The sequence below is a fragment of the Nicotiana tabacum genome, chromosome 17, assembly GCF_000715075.1.
Source record: "Nicotiana tabacum cultivar K326 chromosome 17, ASM71507v2, whole genome shotgun sequence".
NCBI lineage: Eukaryota > Viridiplantae > Streptophyta > Magnoliopsida > Solanales > Solanaceae > Nicotiana > Nicotiana tabacum.
The window spans coordinates 141,475,070-141,499,088 of NC_134096.1; the positions used below are offsets into that span (position 1 = coordinate 141,475,070).

General features: G+C 39.2%; 1 protein-coding gene across 1 annotated transcript; it reads right to left on the reverse strand.

The window, feature by feature from the left end:
* Nucleotides 1-17,980: 17,980 nt before the first annotated feature.
* LOC107789807 (calcium-dependent protein kinase 28-like) lies at nucleotides 17,981-23,533 on the reverse strand. Its single transcript, NM_001325481.1, is given in 12 exon segments — nucleotides 17,981-18,563; nucleotides 18,826-18,999; nucleotides 19,257-19,319; nucleotides 19,482-19,589; nucleotides 19,687-19,802; nucleotides 20,151-20,277; nucleotides 20,864-21,033; nucleotides 21,262-21,340; nucleotides 21,422-21,533; nucleotides 21,650-21,691; nucleotides 21,805-21,935; nucleotides 22,904-23,533. Coding segments are annotated over 12 exon segments (1,719 nt in total). The 5' UTR covers nucleotides 23,339-23,533; the 3' UTR covers nucleotides 17,981-18,401.
* Between the last annotated feature and the right edge of the window lie 486 nt (nucleotides 23,534-24,019).

Below are 24,019 nucleotides of genomic sequence, written 5' to 3' on the forward strand. Positions count from 1 at the left end.
GGTGGGTCAAACGAAACAAGGATATGACTATATAAGATCGGAATCGAAGCTGGAAACTTCTCGTACTAAGGCCCGAACGAAGTGCTCGCCATCGGGTCTGATAAGACAACACTTTTCCGAACCCGGAACAAGCTCCGAGTCCTCGAAAAACACAACAACAATTGCACACGACTAACAGAGGGCCGTGATATCCGCACTCCACCGGATATCACGGTGCAGATCTCGCCCGACGTCGGCAGCGGATCAGTAATTGACGAGAAATGAGGATTTTTACCTTTTTAGAACTGTACTAGGGATGAAACTCTCCTACTATATAAAGATGACGTTTTTCTTTAATAAGACATATTGTAACACGCATACCAAGACAATACAAAGTTATTTCTCTGCTTCTAGTTATTGCAAAGTCTTGACCTTATTTTTGTTACCGAGGGCAGAAATTGTTGCCTAGTCCAAGTTCAAGCTAGGCCATAATGTTACGACTGATTTGATTGTTCATTGTGTCTTTAACTCATTTATTTAACATTCTTGATTATTTGTGTTGAATCAATCCACATATCTTTAAAATTGCGTATAAATTCAATTGTTATCTATTTTAAGGGTAAACCAAATTTATCACGGGAGTTGTTTAAGTTTTATCTCTAAAATAATCAAGCCATGCCCCTAACGGAACGCCACTTGAAATTTAGTTTAAGGATAAGAGCGACCGATATGCCCATATCTCTATCAGTTTAATATTCAAAACCATAATAGGCATTGGATAACTCTTATTGTTGTCTAGTGTCTGCTGATTCACAAGATCAACAAGAGTTCTTCAACGATATTATACTAGTAAATATCTTTGAACAAATCAAACAAATAAAGAAACCACAAATTAAACAATCAATTATTTATGCATGGATATGTCCCCATATGTTTCCAGAAACATGTCAAATCAGCTTATGGAAAAATCGTTCTGGAATACATATGGACAATACACAAGCACCAAAAAAGAAACAAATTAAGAAGAATAAAAAAGTCATACTGTGTGCTGCAACTATTATAGCAAATTGATGATACAACTTCCAATGAAAATAGACCCTTTTTTCAATATTTAAATGACTTCTTGCAAGTTAGCCAAATCAACTTGGAGAGTTACTTTAACAGCATAAAAAATAAATATAATGATAATTTTACCCAGAATTAGAAGCAAAGCTCAAAGGAAGCTCTATATTATATGCTTTACGAGCTCCCAAGAGTCGCATGACAAAGAAGATCTTATACACAAGTTTCGTCTTTCTTTAATTACTGAGAGTGAAGGCATTCACTCATTGTTTTCTTCCAGACTCTCTATCCTGACAAACTAAACTTGCATTTGCCTAATTTGGCCCCTTCCATTGTAATATATATATATATATATATATATATATATATATATATATATATATATATATATATATATATATAGTGTCCCGGTTGGGTGGGAGGTCATTTGTTCCTTATAGGCAATACTCACGATCCTCACCTCTTGAACTTTAATGTCCATTTTTTATCAATATGTTTCTCCTTTATGTACTTTCCATTTTATAATGTTGGATCTGAATTCTATCCACCATTTTTAAGCCAGAAAACAAAGGACAATTCCCAGTTCCTCTTCTTTTCTCTGTTCAAAGGAAAGGTTTTTAAGCCACCGTTGTGATCAACATGCAAATCACTAGGGTTATATGTTGTTTCCATTCTTATCTATTCTTGGAAATTTGTATATACGTAGATAAAGTCCTTATGGATATGTGTGAACGAAGTGCCACGTGTAAAAGCAGAAAAAAAATACGTTACTTAATTATAAAAAGTTAGTATACTTTTAATGGTGTGAGGTCTATTGGAAAAAATTGTGTGGGCTTGACTCAAATCGGACAATATAGGAAAAAAATTAAGATTTACAACTAGTAATTGAAAAATAGTCACAGTGTCAAAAATAATCTAAATTCAACTACATTTACATAACAACAGCCCAGTATAATCTCACTAGTGGGGTCTGGGGAGGGTAGTATGTTCTGTTTCCGATAGACCCTCGACTCCCTCCCTCCGAGAACTCCCACCTTGCTCTTGGGGTGACTTGAACTCACAACCTCTTGATTGGAAGTAGAGGGTGCTCACCACTAGAGCAACCCACATTTACATGTAAAGATAAAATCTGAACAAGAACATTCTTAAAAATCCAGAAAAATTCTAGCATAATTTGTTGAAGTTCGAATTTTTTACATATGAGATTAATTCCAACATAATGTGGTGAATTTCCAACATAATATGCTGGAAGTTTATACGCATGAGCTCTATAATCCAGCATATTACTCTGGAACTTTCTGTACGCGGGAGCTCCAACATAATATGTTGAAAGTTTATACGCAGGAGCTCCATAATCCGACATATTATGGTAGAACTTTTCGTGTTTGGGCAAAACAATATTTTTCAATGACTTTGCAAATAATGACTGTTTTTTAATTACCAATCCGAAAACTGACTAATCCGTACTATTTTTACTATCACACCATATTAAGAATATTTTGGGGCGTTTTAGTCCAACATCTGCATATCTCTATTAGTATATCTCTATCAGTTCAGTATTCGAAACCCATTGTGGACGATTCTTATTGGTTGATGTCTAGTGCATGTCCGCTGATTCATGAGATCGACCAACAATAATTTTCTTTCATAGAAATACTGAAAAGCTGTTTGAACAAATCAAAAAGAGACAGAAACCACATACTATTAAAAAAAAAAAGAAAACCGGGGGTGGGGGGGTGGGGCACGGCCATGTCACCATTTGTTTCCGGAAAGCTGTCAAATCAGCTTAAGGAAAAATGGTTCTGGAATCCATGGACATACATACAAATGCTACTAAATAACAAAAGAAGGAAAGGAAAAAGTCATACAGTGTGCAACGACTATTGGCAAATTGGTGATGCAACTTACAGTGAAAATAGACCATTTTAAAAGTATTTTAAGGACTTATTGCCCATAATGCATCGACTTGGGTGAGATACAGTTAAAGCATAAAAAATAATTCATCCAGAAACAAATAGGTCAAAAACAGTTCCACTATGCTTTACGAGCTCCCAAGAGTCATTTGACAAAGAACTTGATCATTATCAGGGTTGTGTCGAAATAGATGTGATATCTTTCTTTTTAATTAACAATCTGGAATTCATTTTCAATGACCTTGTGTAACTCGAAAAGAAGATAAAAAACCTTCATCGGACACAATTAACTTCGTCAATTTTTTTATAGAGAGTGAAGGCGTCACTATCCACTCATATTTTTTCTTCTAGACTCTCCAGCCTGACATTTTAGACTTGCATTTGTTTAATTTGGCCCCACGCAATTGTAATATTGATCTGTTACGTTTCTCCATTATGTACTGTACATCTCTCACTAGTTGATTTAAATTCTATCCACTGGAAACGTAAACATCTTTTATATATATATATATATTGATGGTCTATTTTATAAAGTCGACCAATAATTCTGAAATAATATATGTAGCTTAAGAATATGGTAAAAAGTGGAGCCAGGTGCGTCTTTACTTTAAACCCTATTCCCTCACCTGCTCATAACAAATTATCCACTTTGATTTGCTTCGAGATTTAAATTGTTTGAAAATCTATATTTTTCGGCTCGAAGAAGTGTTTAGAATAATAGTTTACTGAAAAGTATTACGTAAATAGTTACCATTATTGCTTTATAACAAGAAAATATCATTTTTACGGAGATATGTGTAGGCATTGGGACTATATTTTTGAACTGGTTGTCCAGACAAGTACAATATGTCTTTTGTGTCTTATTCGACATATAAGTGTCACCAAGAGCATTAGCTCATTTACTTAAGAGTGTCGTGCTAATAACGCGAAGGTGGAAAAAGCAACGTGACAAATGCAAGCCGTAAGTTTACTTGACCTTGCAAGAGGTTCATTTAGCTTGACGGAGCGGCGGATCTACGTGTAAGGGATGGGGCGATACTCACCCGTAGAGTTTGGCCCAGACTATACAATAGTATATAAAGATGCATGTATATAAAGAAGGAAGGTATACAAATAATTTAAGTGGCACCCCTAGTAACTTAATGATTCAAGTTGCCACGGGAAAGACACTGTCATTTTCACTCCTGTGGCGGGAGATCGAGTCCAGCTTGGCACAAATTTTTTAGAAACCTTTCTTTGGTGCATTTAACCGCTACAAATTCCTTTGTTTCTTCTTTGGTTTTAATAGTTTGTTTTAAAAAAAAATCTCCTTTTTTTACTTTAAACATTAAATATAAAAATATATAAAAAAAATTCTTTCACAAATCTATTTTTTCCTCGTGAAAAGAAATCCCCACTATTGCGCTTTCCCAACTCCTCCATAATTTATGAATATATGATAAACAAATTCATTTTTTTCTCAGCACAACTTCGCAAATCTATTTGCCGAAACCAAAAAATATAAATAGAAATCCTTGAATAAGTTACGGTTCTAAATAAGGATGAAAGTTTATTTTGTTATCAAAATGCTCTAAAGTAGGACAATTGTATATAATATCGAGTGAGCTTAATTTTTATAAAAAAATAGTAAATTGAATAATGTCTATAAGCTTACTTCTCTTTTAATATTTACACTTATTAGTATAAATTTCTGCCTTGAGTATCCAAATATAAATGGATAACAAACCTTTTTCTTGTACAAAATGTATACTCCAGTTGAATCTTTTTTTTCAAGTTATTATAATTATAATATTTTTTTTGCTTGATCGATATGTCTATATTAACCTTAAAAACGAATAACCCGAACCGAAATCCAAATAAACCAAACCGATTAAATTTATACCTTATTTAAATAATGTAAATTGTAACATGGCTATGTTCAAAATTTGTGGCACCCGGAGTCTCTAAATCCTGGATCCGCCTCTACTTTACCCTTTTCTCGTACACTAATTATATCTTGAATTTACTTTCCGAGTAAACTTCAGTTCTGATAGGCTAGTGTAGTTTGCTGAAGTGTGAATTCTGTCTTCTCAGAAGCTGAAATCACCATCTAAATGATCATTAACAGCTACCTATGTTTGCATACTTTACAGGAAAAGGAGGAGAGCGAAAATACGAATTCAGTAGCTTGCTTACAGTTACTGGTGCCTGCCAAAACAACTACTAGTAAAAGATAAAGCCCATACTCACAAGTATAGAGACTTGATAATTAAACTTTGTTGATCTATTTGGGCAATGTTTATAAACTGCATCGTATAGAATTGTTTGGTTAACTAATCTCACTTTCATATTATGATTACGTTACTCTGTATAAGCCGGACAACGAGCGTTATCTGATTTCTCTAATCCCTCAACCAAAACATAACGATTATCTTACATACAAGCAAATCCGATGATAAATGCGCTATGATCTACCACCAAAGATGACATCAAATGAAATCCTCGTTCACTTTATGACTTCTTTAATCATTTCAAAATGTTGTATAAGCACTTGGTCAAATTGTCTAGTGCTAGTAATTCCTAAAGAAATTCTTTCAAAACTAGAACTTTGAATTCAAGGAAAACTGACTATCTGATTTCATCATTTACTTAAATTGAAATTTCAACATGCAATTCTAGGTCCAATAAACAGTTTAGAATATCCACATTTTGAATCTCGATCTAATTCTAGCATGAGACTCATTTTGGTTTAAAAAAGATTTATTTTTCAGTGTATACTAAAAAGTTCATAAACAAAGAGTTATTGCTATGTTCATGGATCAAAATATATTTGTAGAAAACGAAAGGTAGAAGAGTGGAGTATTGACCATGTAAAAGAGGTGGCAATTTAAAAATTGATGAACGGCTTTCTTTTATTATTAGGGAATTGCAGCAAGCTCCAAAATGGCGGTACGTGCTACAAGCACTCCACTCTAGAATGTGTTTTGATACAAAGTGATATATTTTGTATACGGTCGAAATAGATTTCGGCGTTCGTATGATTGATCGAGGTCGAAACATAATGGATCGAAAAAAGACTTCGTAATATCGAGATGGATTCTGAAGATGATATGAACGAGCTTCAGATTTCAGGTATAGGTCGAATACCGAGTTCGAAGTCACTATCGAGCTCGAGTCCAAATCGAACTATGATGAGATGATTTCGAGCTTAAGGGGTGGAGGCCAACCGATATCGAGCCCGTATCATCACCTGATTCCGAGTCCACATCAAGCTCTAGAAGCAATACCGACCAGCATCGAGGCCGATCGAGCTCGAGCTCACAGACAAGAGCCGTTGCAAACACACTAGGGGAGAGAATCTCGGCAGAAATTAGAGAAAAGCTAATTTATCATGGGTTCTCCACTAGACATTTTTAATTATATCTAAAGTAGGATCCTCCACTATAAAGAGGATGGCTACATTTCTGTAGAAGGCAGTTTTTTTGGCTTACATTGTAATTCAAGCACCATATTCTCTTATATTCAAGAGTTACTCTTTTAAGCTTCATAAATTGATTCATTTTGTTTAGTCCTAAAAATCATCTTCTTTACAAACTTGTTTATTTTGCATTCTTTACAATCCATATTTGATATTCCTATTTATCCTTACGATTTGTATTAATCTATATCATATATCCTTAGAACTATGTACAAATTCAACTCCATTGGCTTTTCGGGTAAACAGTTTGGCGCCCACCGTGGGGCTAAGGATAACAGTGGTTATTTGATACGAATCTGCAAAAATACACCGTTTTGCGCTTGTTTCCGAAAGTATCTCGGATTTCGGATTAGCAGCGACTAACTACCAATCAAATGGCCTTACCTATCAACAACGAAGCTGGCCTTCAAGATGAGAACAACTTGACACCCAGTACCGAAAGACCACTTGTCAACGCCGTTGGAGCTCGGATCGGAGTGCCGATATATATTAATTCGCATATGGCCATTGAGGCGAACATATATTCTGAACCTGAAAATAGCATTTATGGTGGCACTTGGTCTGCAGCTCGGGACACCCATAACATTGAGGAAAATGGCGTGAGCTTGCGTATGATTTTTGAAATGTTGCAAGCCTAACAGGTAGTGATAGCTCAGTTGTAGAGCCGAACCCAGCTACCAAGCAGGCCGGAGCCCAGTCCACCCCAAGAAATTGCCCACAGAACGAAGCCAGCCATAGTGAGGTCAAATGAGCAAGAATCAGGGACTACTTCCGAAATCACTAAAATACTCGAGGAGCTCACAAAGCGAGTCGAAGCCAACGATAAAAAAGTAGAAACATATAATTCCAGGGTCGATCAGATCCCGGGGCTCCACCAATGATAAAAGGGTTGGATTCCAAAAAATTCGTGCAAAAGCCTTTTCCCTCGAGCGCATCCCCAAAACCAATCCCCAAAAAATTTCGTATGCCCGAAATTCCCAAATATAACGGAACGACCGATCCCAACGAACACGTCACCTCTTACACGTGCACTATCAAGGGTAATGATTTGGAGGATGATGAAATCGAATATGTATTGTTGAAAAAGTTCGGAGAGACCCTCTCGAAGGGAGCAATGATTTGGTATCACAACCTACCACCGAATTCGATCGACTCATTTGCCATGTTAGTAGATTCTTTCGTAAAGGCACATGCCGGGGCCATAAAGGTCGCAACGAGGAAATCAGACCTTTTTAAGGTAAGACAAAAGGATAACGAAATGCTAAGGGAGTTCGTATCTCGTTTTCAAATAGAACGAATGGATCTGCCACCAGCCACAGACGATTAGGCTGTTCAGGCTTTCACTCAGGGTTTGAACGAACGAAGTTCGACGGCATCACGACGACTGAAGCATAACCTGATCGAGTACTCGGCTATCACTTGGGCCGACGTGCACAATCGGTACCAATCAAAATTTAGAGTCGAAGATGATCAGTTGGGGGCTGAACCCGCTGCTCGGAGGGATATCAATCGAGAACAAGGTCCGATCAGGGATTGATATCGACCGTATAACGGAAACCACAGAATCAATGAATCGATACGTAACCCCAGACAAATAAACAAAAGAAGTGATCGAGGTCAAGGGTCTCGGGGGCTAATGAATAGAAGTGGGTTCGATTGGCCTACCAGGCCTAAAGAAGCATCTCGGTTATCGGAGTATAACTTCAGCATTGATACATTCGCCATCGTGTCGGCTATCAAACGCATCAAAGACACTAAATGGCCTCGACCCATGCAGACCGATCCTGCCCAGAGAAATCCCAATCAAATATGCGAATATCATGGAACCCATGGCCACAGAACGGAAGATTGCAGACAACTAATTGAGGAGGTAGCCCGGTTATTCAATAAAGGGCAACTTCGAGAATGTTTAAGCGACAGGGCGAAGAACCATTTCAAAAACAGGGATTTCGGCAAGCACAACGAACGAGAAGAACCACAACACGTCATTCACATGATCATCGGCGTCGTTGATACCCCTCAAGGGCCGGTGCTAAAACGCACTAAGATATCGATTGTGAGAGAAAAGCTATCTCGAACTCAGGATTACGCACCCATAGGAACTTTGTCCTTTAATGATGAAGATGCAGAAGGAGTCATACAACCTCATAATGATGCACTGGTAATATTCGTACTTATGAATAAAACTAAAGTTAAGCGTGTGTTAATTGATCCAGGTAACTCAGCCAACGTCATTAGATTGAAGGTTGTACAATAACTCGGTCTACAGGACCAGAACGTACCCGCGACCCTGGTCCTAAATGGATTCAATATAGCATGTGAAACCACCAAAGGCGAGATAATTCTGCCGATAAACGTGGCCGGGATCATCCAGGAAACGAAGTTCCACGTAATCGAAGGCGACATAAGGTATAATGCCATTTTTGGAAGGCCATGGATCCACAACATGAGAGCTGTACCTTCGACCCTACACCGGGTTCTTAAATTCCCAACATCGAGGGGGATCATGACAGTGTACGGAGAGCAACCGACCGCAAGAGAAATGTTTGCCGTTGAGGAAGCGAATCTGATATCCTCGCCTTCGCCAATAAAGGGATCGAGCTCAAAAGGGGAACAAGATGCCAAATAGCAATCACAGACACCAGCTTTAACCCAACCAGAAAATCAGAAGATCGATGAAGATGATGATCATAGGATTCCGACGCTACCCAATCAATGATCGAAGAATTGGAGCAAGTCATATTAATCGAGCGTTGGCCCGAACGATAAGTATACCTAGGAACGGGATTAACCGGAACTCAGGAACAAACTTATTCAATTTTTTATCGATAACATGGATTGTTTTGCTTGGTCCCATTTAGATATAACAGGAATTCCACCGGATATAACGACACATCGTCTAAGCTTGGACCCTAGGTTTAGACCAATGAAGTAAAAGAGAAGACCTCAGTCCGAGGTAAAGCACGTATTCATAAAGGACGAGGTAACCAAACTTCTCAAAATAGGGTCCATTCGAGAGGTGAAATATCCTGAATGGTTAGCCAATATAGTTGTAGTGCCTAAAAAAGGGAACAAACTTAGAATATGTATAGATTATAAGGATTTGAACAAAGCATGCCCCAAAGATTCTTTTCCGCTGCCAAACATCGATCGCATGATCGATGCCACGGTTGGCCACGAGATCCTTACTTTTCTCGATGCCTACTATGGGTATAATCAAATCCAAATGAACCCGGAAGACCAGAAAAAGACTTTATTTTTCACCAAGTATGGAACATATTGTTATAATGTGATGCACTTCGGGCTATAAAATGCAAGAGCTACTTACCAACGCCTAGTAAATAAAATATTCGAGGAACAAATAGGTAAATCAATGGAAGTTTATATTGATGACATGCTAGTTAAGTCCCTGCGCACAGAGGACCATTTGACCCATTTGTAGGAAACATTCGAGATTTTAAGAAAATACAACATGAAGCTCACCCCCGAGAAGTGTGTTTTCGGGGTCGATTCGGGCAAGTTCCTCGGCTTCATGGTGTCAAATCGGGGGATCGAGATTAACCCCGATAAAATCAAGGCCATCGAAGACATCGCCATCATGGACATCGTAAAATCCGTACAGAGGCTAACGGGACGGATTGCAGTCTTAGGCCCATTCATTTCAAGGTCGTCAGATCGAAGTCAACAATTTTTCTATCTACTCAAAAAGAAGAACGATTTCGCTTGGACCCCGGAATGCCAACAGGCACTAGAGGAATTAAAACGATATCTATCGAGCCCGCCACTGCTTCATACTCCAAAAACAGACGAAAAAATTTTCTTGTACTTAGCAGTATCGAAAATTGCGGTAAGTGGTGTCCTAGTTCGAGAAGAGCAAGGTACGCAATTTCCCGTTTATTATATAAGTCGAACCTTAGGAGAAGCAGAAACTAGATATCCGCACCTAGGAAAATTGGCACTTGCACTGATGAGTGCCTCTAGAAAGTTAAGACCGTACTTTCAATGTCACCACATATGTGTATTAACCACCTACCCACTTTGTTATATTTTGCACAAGCCCGAACTATCAGGCCGATTGGCTAAATGGGCTGTCGAACTCAGTGGGTACGATATCGAGTATCAACCCCGTACGACCATCAAGTCTCAAATTTTAGCGGACTTCGTGGCCGATTTCACGCCGACCCTCGTACCCGAAGTCGAAAAAGAACTCTTATTGAAATCGTGTACGTCATCGGAGGTATGGACCCTTTTTACGGACAGGGCTTCAAACATGAAGGGGTCCGGGCTAGGCATCTTTTTAAAGCCACCCACAGGTAACACTATTAGGCAATCTATCAAAACTACTAGGTTGACTAACAACGAGGCCGAGTAAGAGGCCATGATTGAAGGTCTCGATCTAGCTAAAAGCTTGGGAGCAGAAGTCATTGAAGCAAAGTGTGACTCTTTGCTAGTGGTAAATCAAGTAAACAAAACCTTCGAAGTTCGAGAAGGTAGGATGCAAAGGTATTTGAACAAACTGCAGGTCACTTTGCACCATTTTAAAGAATGGACTTTACAGCATGTTCCACGAGAGCAAAACAGTGAGGCTGATGCACTTGCAAATTTGGGATCATCGGTCGAGGAAGGCGAGATAAGCTCGGGGACTGTAGTTCAACTCTCGAGATCCGTGATCGAAGAAGGTCATGCCGAGATAAATTCTACGAGCTTAGACTGGGATTGGAGGAATAAGTATATTGAATACTTAAAGAATGGAAAGCTCCTATCGGACCCTAAAAATGCGAGGGTCCTACGAACCAAAGCTGCTCGATTCACATTAACTGCAGATGGAACACTATATCGAAGGACATTCGATGGACCATTGGCAGTATGCTTAGGTCCAGGAGACACAGATTACATCCTACGTGAGGTGCACGAGGGCACTTATGGAAATCACTCCAGTGCCGATTCATTAGTCCAAAAAATAATCAGGGCAGGGTATTATTGGATCGATATGGGCAAAGATGCAAAGGAATTTGTTCGAAAATGTGACAAATGTCAAAGGTTTGCACCAATGATCCATCAGCTCGGAGAGCAACTTCACTCAGTCCTATTCCCATGGCCATTCATGAAATGGGGAATGGATATCGTCGGCCCTCTTCCCTCGACCCCAGGTAAAGCTAAGTTCATTTCATTTATGACTGACTATTTCTCTAAATGGGTTGAAGCGCAGGCGTTCGGGAAAGTAAGAGAGAAAGAGGTTATAGACTTTATCTGGGATCATATCGTATGTCGATTCGGGATACTCACCGAAATAGTGTGTGACAATGGGAAACAGTTTGTCAGCAGCAAAGTGACGAAATTCTTCGAAGACCATAAAATAAAAAGGATATTATCAACACCGTATCACCCCAGTAGGAACGGACAGGCCGAATCAACGAACAAAACTATCATTCAAAACCTAAAAAAGAGGCTGAACGACGCTAAAAGAAAATGGATCAGGGTTCCTACCCGAAGTCCTTTGGGCATATCGAACAACATCAAAATCTAGTACGGGGGCAACCCCGTTCTCCTTAGTATATGGCTCCGAAGCCTTGATTCTAGTCGAAGTCGGGGAACCCAGTGCCAGGTTTCAATATACAACAGAAGAGTCAAATAACGAGGCTATGAACATTAGCCTCGAATTATCGGATGAAAAATGAGAAGCTGCTCTCGTCTAATTATCAGCCCAAAAGCAGCGAATCGAAAGATACTATAATCGAAGAACCAAGCTTCGCCATTTTAAACTGGGGGACTTAGTGCTAAGGAAAGTCACCCTCAGTACCCGAAATCCAAATGAAGGAAAACTAGGATCGAACTGGGAAGGACCGTATCAGGTTCTCGAAAACATCAGAAAAGGATCATACAAGCTCGGTATTATAAACGGCAAACAACTATCAAGCAATAGGAATGTGTCGCACCTAAAATAATACTACTGCTAAGGTACGACCCTCTCATATTCGTTTACATTTCGAAAATAACCCCTGCAGGAGTTCGATCAGGAGCTAGGATGGATCCTTCAATACGAAGCCCTAGGTCTGGAAGCACGCGTTGCACTCTTTTTTCTTAGACCGGTTTTATCCCAAATGGGTTTTTCGGTAAGGTTTTTAATGAGGCAATCAATGATCGTGCTAAACTTAGAAACAATTCGACAGTATCCGAGGCCTCTTTACAATCGACCTCGAATACTGGGGGGCATTAGCCCTCAAATATATCAAGTTCTGATGCAAGAAAGTTATTTCGTAACATATATAATGACTTGCAAAGAAAGTTCTCTTCTTTACCGATATCTTATATCCAAGAAAAATTCCTCTATTTCGAGATTTATTATGCAAATAGGATTGAGATAAATCTCCGAGTCCGAGCAAGCACTCACTCGACTAATAAGCCTACAGACTACTCTTATTCCGAGTTCGAGCAAGCACTCACTCGACCATTACGCCTACGGGCTACAGTACTTCGAGTTCGAAACATTCACTCGACTACTTAGCCTATGGGCTACATTACTTCGAGTTTGAAAACATTCACTCGACCATTACGCCAACGGGCTATATTACTTCGAGTTAGAAATCACTCACTCGACTATTAAGCCTACGGGCTACATTACTTCGAGTTCGAAAACATTCACTCGACTATTACGCCTACGGGCTATATTACTTCGAGTTCGAATCATTCACTCAACCATTATGCCTACGGGCTATATTACTTCGAATTCGAAATCACTCACTCGACTATTAAGCCTACGGGCTATATTACTTCGAGTTTGAATCATTCACTCGACTACTAAGCCTATGAGCTACTTCTATTTCGAGTTCGAGCAAGCACTCGCTCAATCATTACACCTATAGGCTATATTACTTCGAGTTCGAAATATTCACTGGATTACTAAGCCTACGGGCTATTTTTATTTCGAGTTCAAGCAAGCACTCACTCGATCATTATGCCTACGGGCTATATTACTTCGAGTTCGAATCACTCACTCAACTAATAAGCCTAAGGGCTACATCACTTCAAATTCAAACAATCACTCAACTCGACTACTAAGCCTATGAGCTACCTTATTTCAAATTTGATTAAGCGCTCACTCGGTTATAAAGGCTACGAAGTCCAAATTCGATCAAATTGCCTAAATCCCTGTGAAAACATTCATAAGGCATGAATAAAATCTTCACAAGAAACAAAACAGAAGCAAGTCAGCAAAAGAAAAAGATATTTTTATATATACAAGATTGTTTACATGATTGATTACAACATAGAAACTAAGGGCTAAGTTTCTTGGTTATCTCCAGGAGCGGTCTCTTCTCCATCGGGCTCCCCCCGTTCTCGGACCCACTCTTACTCCCATCATCATCATCGTCATCATCGGAAGCCAAGGCTTCAGCACCGGCTTCAAGTTCTTTAGCCCTTTTTATCTCTTCAGCAAGATCGAAACCTCGAGCATGGATCTCCTCGAGGTTCTCCCTCCGAGATCGGTACTTAGCAAGTTCAGCGACCCAATGTGCTCGAGTATCGGTGGTCTCGGCTGCCTCTCTTGCTTGGACCTGGGCAGCTTCAGCGTTGGCCCGATATACGGCCACAAGTGCATCCGCATCGGCCTTTGCCTTTTCGGCATTGAATTCGGCCTTGGCAAGTTCAGAGGCCAACCGAGCCTCGAGCTCCTCTATTCTTCTTGCTTGAACCGAGCTTTTCTCCTTCATACTTTGGAGTTGGTTTTCGGCCGATGATAATTGAGCTCGAGCAATTTCTTTCTCTGCAGCAAAGCGGTCCATACCTTCTTTCCACTTCAAAGACTCCACTTTTATCTCATCAACCTACTCACGGAGTTTCCTGATCATCTCAATTGTGTGCTGCAGTTGTGAGACCAAAAAATTAGCCACCGTTCCGGTATAGAGCCCATAGGCTTTTAAAAGTATCATTACCTGCTCGGACAGATCGGTCTAATCTTGGTAAGCTTTGGCCAACTCAGCTCGGAGGTCTTTTATTTCCTCTCCCTTTTGCCCTAAGAGGAGCTTAAGGGAGTTCCTATCCTCCGTAACCCGTTGAAGGTCAGCCTCATATCGATGCAGCTCGGTTCGGGACCGAGAACATGCTTCTCGATGAACTGCCGCGGCCTACAAAGAAAGAAGAAACGAAGTTAGAAAATAAAAGCAAACATAAAGGTAATGCCAAATAATTTAAGGCTTACCTGATTCAAAGCCTGCTGCACTCCGTGAAAAAGATCTGATGCGTCACTTATACTGGTAGCATCCTCGACACCGGTAAACAGGTCACGAAAAGGATCCTCTCCATCATGAGGCCTGTCTAGTTCGAGGAACCCCAAAGCTTGGGCTTCTCGAATCGCCCCTGCCGAAAAAGCAGGGAAGGTGGGTGAGTCTTCGATTACTACTGCCCCAAGTGAATCACTTGGAGCATTCTCTTCAGTTCGAAAAGATTCGGGGAGAGCCCCTTCAGATATATCCCCCATCTGTTGGCTTCGATGGGAAGCATCTCCGATCTCCAACAACTCGGGGACTCTACCCGAGTCTCTCTCCGATATATCCTCAGTTCGAGGCGGAGCCTTATGGACCACCATCGATCCAGCTGCCTGTGGAATGTCGGTGGTCTTCTTCGTTCAGGCCGACAGCGCAGACCCATCATTTTCTTCTTCTCTTCTTCTTCATCCCTCAGACGCAGAACCGATTCTACGGTCAAAGGAATGGTATTCTTGTTCGGCTTACGAGCCGTCCTCTTCTTCGGTTTTTGATCTTCGGAAACATGGGCTCTTTTCCTCTTATTATCTTTCACCGTCTTTGGGACAGAGGCCGAAGCCTCTTCCTCGATGGACGAGGGCCTCAAAACCGCATCTTTGCCCACACCTATATACGGGAAATTTTATTAAAGTGTATGAAAAACATCTTGTTCGAACTACCAAAAAATACGAGAAAGGGGCTTACCATGATTTTTGGCCTCCCATCGGCCCTTTGACAAGTCACGCCATGAGCACTCGGCATATGAGGAGGTCAAAACCAGATCCTGTACCCAGTTCTTGAGATCGGGCACTGCGCCGGGCATCCAGGGAACCGCTGCATCACAAAAAGGGGAATATCGATGAGAAAGGAAATGAAAGGATAAAATAGTAGGAGATAACAACAGAATTACACTTACGCTTCATATTCCACTCCTCGGGAAAAGGCATCTTTTCGGTCGGAATCAGGTCTGAAGTCCTTATTCGAATGAACCTGCACATCCAGCCTCAATCCTTATCCTCGTCTATGCTCGAGAACAGAGCCTTGGTAGCTCGACATTGAAGTTTTATTAACCCTCCTCGAAAAGGCGAGGACGGTACAATCAGACGAGATGATCGAGGGTGAAAGGCATCCCCTCGATTTTGTTTACAAAATATCGGATCAAAATAACGATCCGCCAAAAAGAAGGATGGATCTGGCCTAGGGTTATTAGGTATTTACGACAAAAATCTATGATAACGGGGTTGAGGGGACCTAACGTGAAAGTGTAAGTGTACACACTTAAAAACCCTCTCACGTAAGTAGTAATATCCTCTTCGGGAGACGACACTACCACTTCTTTGTTCCCCAGTTACAATCTTTTTTTATCTGCTCGATATACCCCCCGGTTATTGAACAAATATATCTCGATACGGGCTCACATCGGCTAGGAACCGGCGAACCTTTATCGAGTTTGAAATCGGAGGTAAGAACACACGCCTCCGGAACGCACTCCTCAGGCCGTGGATCCACCGGTATTTTGTCGGCGGCAGATTGGGAAGAAGAAGCTTTCTCTTTTTGGGAGGCGGTTTTTGATGTCTTCACCATTTTGGATTTAAAGAAGGTGACAAAGATTTGGTGGTTTAGAAGAAGAATTTTGCAAAAAAGAGTCACATATCAGCGAATAAACTCAGAAGAGACAAAAAAGAACTTAAAAAATCTTCTAAAGATTGAAGAAGTAAAAGTGATGAATGGTGGACGAAAAGGCTATTTATAGGTTGAAACAATGACGGTTCAATATCAGCGGTGGCCGACCACCGTCTGACACGCATTAAATGCCTTGGTAAGCTAAACCGACAGACAGCTATCACGGACGTCATGGTCAGGCTCGATGCAAACGTCAACGCTTATCCAATCGAGCCATTGAGAAATCATATCGTTTCTCACCACATCCTTCACGAGAAACGAGAGAACTATTTGTATACGGTCGAAATAGATTTCGGCCTTCGTACGATTGATCGAGGTCGAAACAATAATGGATCGAAGAAAGACTTCATAATATCGAGATGGGTTCCGAATATGGTATGAACGAGCTTCAGATTTCAGGTATAGGTCAAACACCGAGTTCGAAGTCATTATCGAGCTCGAGTTCGAATCGAACTATGATGAGATGATTTCGAGCTTAAGGGGCGGAGGCCAACCGATACCGAGTCGGAATCATCACCTGATTCCGAGTCCACATCAAGCTCTAGAAGCAATACCGACCAGCATCGAGGCCGATCGAGCTCGAGCTCACAGACAAGAGCCGTTACAAACACACTAGGGGAGAGAATCTCGGCAGAAATTAGAAAAAAACTGATTTATCATTGGTCTCCACTAGGTATTTTTAATTATATCTAAAGTAGGATCCTCTACTATAAAGAGGATGGCTACATTTCTGTAGAAGGCATTTTTTTGGCTTACATTATAATTCAAGCACCATATTCTCTTATATTCAAGAGTTACTCTTTTAAACTTCCTAAATTGATTCATCTTGCTTAGTCCTAAAAATCATCATCTTTACAACCTTGTTTATTTTGCATTCTTTGCAATCCATAATTGATATTTCTATTTATACTTACGATTTGTATTAATCTATATCACATATCCTTAAAACTACGTACAAATTCAACTCCATCTATTTTTCGGGTAAACATATTTTCCACTGCATACCACAAAGTAGTTATGCTATCCACTGATGATCTATTTGAAATCTTCTAACTGGATATTCACGTTATGATAACACTAAACATCAATTTCTCAGAAAGGTAGCTTATTGAAAAACATGGGCGCGCATGTAAACAACATACAACATCAAGTCTTCCACTACGTATATATTTCATAAGTAACAAGACACGTGGTGGAATTAAAACAGTTTAAAATAGTGTTGCGCGTTGTTGAATCAAAAGATTCTTCTCCTTAGATAGCATTATCCACAACAAACTCTATATTTACTGGTGTCTCTGTTTCAATTTAATTGACACACTTTTCTTATTAATGCGTTCCAAAAAGAATGATATATTTTTATATTTGGAAACAATTTAACTTTAACCTTTTTATTTTACCCACTTTACCCTTTATGAAAACTTTTTAGAGCCACATAAATGTCATAACCCCACAAAGTTTTTGTCTCTTAAATTTTTAGGACTATATGTTTTAAAAGTTCTTTTTTTTTTTCTTTCTTTCTAAACTTGTATCAAGTCAAACTACGTGAAACGGAGGGAGTATACTACTAGGAGTATCTTTTTACTAGCTTCCGACGGTTAATGTGAAGTTTCCTAACATGACAAACGAGGTCTCATGAACAAATATTTTGATAAAGCCGATTCTCATTGATGATATAATCTATAATAATGACATAGCTTTAGTTACACTATCAAAGGGAAATGCATAGACTTAGGACAGGGGAAAAGAATGTACAATAAAACGACCAGAATACAGATGTTGCTGCTGGTTGTTTAGAAGAAAGCAACTTCATACCAAATACCTTTCTGGAGTACAAAGGCAAACTCTGTGGGAATCGCGCTTGGCATGGCGGCCGCTGGCTACACAAGCACAAGGCCATTGGGCCAAAGGTCTCTGAAATACCATTCATCTTAGAGACCTCTATATAGAGAATGGCAGCAGAAAACAGCACATGAGAACACGTAAACCAACATGATTTTCCAACAAAATTTTTTCACTGAGGACTTTCACTTCTCTAAACACTCACTTCTATGCACCTTTACGAAGCTAACTTTTCCGAGAGCCTCTAACAGTTGGACTAGTCACCATCCGCGAGCTTATACTTGCAGTTCTTAGAAGCCTACGAAATTCCGACAAGCTTATCTTCCCATCTTTGTCGATATCTGCTTCTTCTAGAAGTGGGTCTATGGAGCCCTTTAATCCAGTATGCTGTATGAACATAACCATCATGTAAGTAAAAGTCAGATATGCCACAATTTGGAGCTAGCATATTTCCAACAGAATATGCGAACTATCTATATGGAGGATCCACACTTTCAAACATCAATGAACGATTTATGTTCTTAATAAGTACAGTATAACCATGTAGCTTAGCAACTCTTATTTCTTTTCTTCTCGCCTTTTCCTTTTGGAAGAAGCATGTAAATACCACATTGTTAATCACTTGAAGTAGAAAATATGACATACTAACCATTCTAAGTTCTTCTGGAGTTATGAATCCATCTCTATCAACATCAAATTCCTCAAAAGCAGCTTGCGATCTTTCCTGCCATTTTATAGAATTATGCTCCTCCAACTGATGGACATGTAGAGTGGCTGCGACAAACTCTGGGAAATCAACTAGCCCATCTGTGTTACTATCAATCTGCCAATCAATGAATAAAATGCTTCAGGATTCTGAACTGTTGACGAAACCATATAGTAGGAAAAGATATGCATATGCAGAAATAAGAGCATGTCCAATTGTTGAGTAACCCCTCAGATCATACATGGATTCACGGGCCCGAATCACAGAACTTATTCCAGCTTGAAGCCACAACAGGTATTACATAGCAATAACTTAAATATTCCTCACATGTCCTATTGCAGTGCTATACTTCATTCTTAGATAGATGAGCTTACCGCTTGAAGAATCTCAAGAACCCGTGACTCTTTCATCTTCCAGGGAAGATCCTTAGCAAGGGCCTGCATTAGAATTGAATGTCATACTCCATAAGATAGATGACAAAAGGAACATAAACGTACGCAACGCTTAGCAGAAAGAAATACAAGTGCTCATGATTTTAGCCAGATACTTAGAGAACTGTACAGGAAGAAACTAACTAGACCATGAAAGATTGGAAACACCTGTCTCATTTCTTCAAGGCTAATGACACCATTTTTATCCACATCAATTGCAGAAAACTGATCCCGGACATCTGCCAGCTCCTCCTCATCAACTGTGCTAGCCAATGCCTGCCAGGTAATGAAATTTCATGAAGTTAATGTTTTGTACATTTTATTTTGACTTAGCCACAAAAAGGTCTAAGAAAATAAGAAGCTATGAGTTTACCCGTAAAGCAAACTGTTTTAATCGACTGTACTTGACAAATTGTCGCATGTTTGATAAGACAGAAATGTCCAGTGGAATCTCAGATGCATCACCTCCTTCGCGGACCCATGGATGCGCTGAAATGTTTGAGTATATCAGTTTGAAACACGTAGTTTGTTGTATCAACAATTTAAGGTGATGAACACCAGTAACATCTAAATGATTAAAAAAAACCTGTGAAAATAGGCATGTCTGAAAGTTGTTCAATAAGTTATCAAACATGGAAGATATTTAGCCAAAACTGATAGCTATAATGGACATCCAACACCGAACAGTGCTGATGAAGAAGTAGGTTACTCAAAACTGACAAAATCAGGTATGAATCTTTGGACCTTGAGCAACTTCTCTGATGAATCATGCTTTGTCATAGTAAAACTTAAACAGCACTTAAAAAAGTTGTACTAGATCAGAATACTATTACTTACATAGGGCCTGGGCAGCAGTAAGTCTAGCACGAGGATCCTTCACCAATAATTTCTTAACAAAATCTTTAGCACTGTTGCTGATAGTTGGCCACGGCTTGCGACGAAAATCAGGCTTGTTTCTTAGTACCTTAGCGTAGTAGAAGCAGAGTTAGAAACAATAGTAAATCAGCTAAAGCACAATTTACTAAACATGAGAAAGAACAAGTTAAACATCTCAAAGGAATAAATAACACTTTTGAATAAGATTGTCTCTAAGGAAATATCAACCAAGCCAAACTTATTCAAAGAAATATCAATAGCTTCCGTGGACTCAAAAGAGAACAAGAAAAGTTCAGATTCTAGAAATTCTGATACTCAATATACATTGCAAAGCAGGATACTCAAGAACTAAACTAAATAAAGCAATAAACTACACAGGAGATCGCATCACCAGATATACTGCAAAGTGTGAATGGACTGAAATTTCAAATAAAAAATTAGCTAACTAAAAAGAGACTGGAAATTTTAATTTTCCAAAGAAAGGCAGTCAAACATGAAATGTACAATGCAAAGGTCAACAAAAAATGGTAAACATGCTGCTTCTATAGAATATACAGTTCATTTCTACTAGAGCTTAGAAATCGTAATTCATTTCCAGAACTTAGCAAGAAAAGACACCCTTTGAAATGTTAACCGACCGCAGAGATATTAGAATAAAAAAGTTAGCATCTCACCTCCTTGAATATGCCATCCTCTGTTTTATCCCAGAAGGGCCGACGGCCACAGAGCAAAATGTATGTAATAACACCAATACTCCACACATCTGATTCGGGTCCTGATCTACGCTTTAATACCTCTGGCGCTACGTAATATGCACTACCAACAATATCTTGGAACTTCTTCCCTGCATTTATTAATTTTTCAGTTATAAGTTTTTACTATCCGAGGTAAAACTATATTAAACTTACACCATTGATGATATAACAGATATATGAAGAAGATTTCAGACCATAGCATTAATGAGCTTTTTCTTTTTTTCTTTTTTCTTTTTTCTTTTTCTTTTTCTTTTTAATAAGCAAAATGAGTTTACATTAAAATTTGTCACTGAGTAGATTTACGGGCATCCAATTACCTGGTCTTATGAAGTCTGAAAGACCAAAATCTGTGGCCTTCAATGGTGAATCCTCCTTTGAAGATTTAAAGAGAAAATTCTACAAGAAAGAAAATGTGTAAGAAAACCAACATGTAGCAAGCACAAACAAGCCAAAGGAAGTACATAACTTCTTGCAGACCTCAGGTTTCATATCACGATGCACCAAACCATGTAAATGACATTGAGCGGCAACTTTTAGCATCTGACGTACAACTATTGCTGCATCTTTCTCGGCATAACGGCTGTCCTTTCTGATCAAAGTAAATTATTGGTAACTCACATAAGTATTCTTCTTAACCAGAAATAAAATATAGAGCAGGCACTGCCGCCCATGAATGATTAACTAAACCTGGTTCATGCTACTTACTTGGCCAAAATGCGGTCCAAGAGTTCTCCACCCTCACATAACCTAGAGGAAACAAATTTGAAATCTATTAACTCACCAGTGGATAGCATGATCAATTATAGGGAAAGGAATTAGGATCTGAGGAATCAAGACAGAGCTCTAATAACAAAACTTACTCCATTACTATGTAGACGTAGTTATCATCCTCAAATGCATTATTGAATTGAACCACATTCTCATGACCGGATAAGGCCTTCAATATCTTGACTTCTCGTTTTACATCCTCAACTGCAATCGGAAGAACCATCTGCAGTAATTCAGGAGAGTTATGGTATAGTTGTACTATAGTAGATTGGAACAACAGGAAGTTCCTCCAAAATAAAGAATAAAGCAACTGATGGGATAACAAGTATCTAGAAGAGAAACATTAGCCCCATCATTACAGAAGGGTGATCACATCTTAACTGGTGCGAAGAGATTATAGGAGACAAAGCTGGAAGAACCTTTCACCAAATGAAAAGTTCCATCAAAGTCAACAAAGAAAAAAATAGTTGTATCATGCATTTATAACCAAGATTTTGTGCAGTGTCACAGACAAGTCCATAACAAAGAAGCTACCGGTGCCTATTGACTAGAAACCAGCTCTTTTTAAACCAGGTCAGGGAATTTCCATCAAATTGTACATAATATTAACTGCAGCATCATTCAAGGAAGGCAAAGTGCAAACATAGATGTTTCTCTCAGCATGCGTCAACTTCAGAACCACAACCACTATTATTAATCAAACAACCTACAGACCTTTAGGTTTCGATATATTTATGTCTATTTACGGTCACAGCTTTATCCTCTAGCCATGAATAACAATTAACAACAGCATAAGTTGGTACTTCAAAATTTAGCAGAAGATACTCCTGTGCACAAAAGCTAAGCAAAAAAAGAAAAAACAAGAAAATATGCTAAAGCTTTTTACATTAGTGATTGATGGATATTCTGGTGTATGAACATATACCATTTTGAGTATCTCTGTTAGAATGCACAATAGAACTCAAGTATCAGTCAATCAAGACATTTTAAAAAAAGATTCAAAAGAAAGTCTTGAACCCATAATTAGGATTTAACAGAAACGTCTCATAACTCTGACAAAAATTTCAGACAATATCCCAATTTGATGCACTGCATAATTCCATAAGAACTTAAAATTCCAATAAAGTCGGAGACAAAAATCAGATAGTAGAGGATGGGCAAAATGGAGAGAAAATAAAAAAGGGGAGAAACCTTGTTCTTCTCAATTCTCTTGACAGCGACGCGATCTCCATTAGACTTGTGGGTGGCAACGTAGGTATAACCAAATTGGCCATGACCCAACAACTTCCCAATGGTAAACCTCTTATCAAAATCTTTATCATACCCAAAATCAGTTCTTTTCCCACAAGCAATAACCCCACTCTTCTGTCTCCTCCCATTATTATGCTTCTTAACATTTTGCTGAGAATTTCTAGGTTGTTGTTTTTGGTGTTGGCTTTTGTGGTTATCTTTAACTTTCTGTTTATTGCAATGAGACCCTTCTTGTTTTGTTGATGTAATTGTGGATGTAGAAGGTGGATTTGCTTTGTTCCTCCGGACATTCACGGTGGTGGCTGTGGCGGTGGTGGAGGGGGTGTTGCTGTTAGAACCACTAACTTTTGAGCTAGAAAAACAGTTATTACCCATATTTGGGATATGAATATAAAGCCTCAAAGTTTTTGGAGAAAAAACCAAATCATCAGAGAAATTGGAGAAAGATTATGGATATAAGGAGAGAATTATATGGGGCCGGGGGGGGGGGGGAAGGGAATGTGAATGTAAGAGAATAATAAAGAGATTTAAGAGGAAAGTTATAAGAAGGAGAAAAGAGGAAAAAGAGAAGAAGGAGAGGGGAGGTGAAGATGGACCATGGTTATCATGGTCAAAACAGAGACGTTTGAAAGAAGAACCATAAGCCCCTCTTATTTTCAGTTTTATGGAGGGAGAAAAAAACTGATAATTTTACCCTTTGATATTCTTTTTTATCCTTTCGATTTTCTGTATTTTCATTTCTTTATTGTGGCCTCTCTGAGATTAGGAAAATAGACATGAGGTTTTTGGTGTTTTCCTTCCTTCTGGAATTAGGAGTCTCTACGTTCCCCTCCCTCCTCTGGTGTTTATTTTACACGCACGTGGACTGGTTCTATAAAATAGGTAAGGACTTAGACTGAATGTTTCGGCCTAAATAACGTGGGAATATAGCGGGGTAGTTTGATGACCGGTTAGAGTTAGGCAGGTATTAGTTATATATGTATTAGTTATATATGTAGTAGTTATGCAGGAATAAGTAATGCATATATTAGTTATGCAGGGATAAGTTATGCAAGG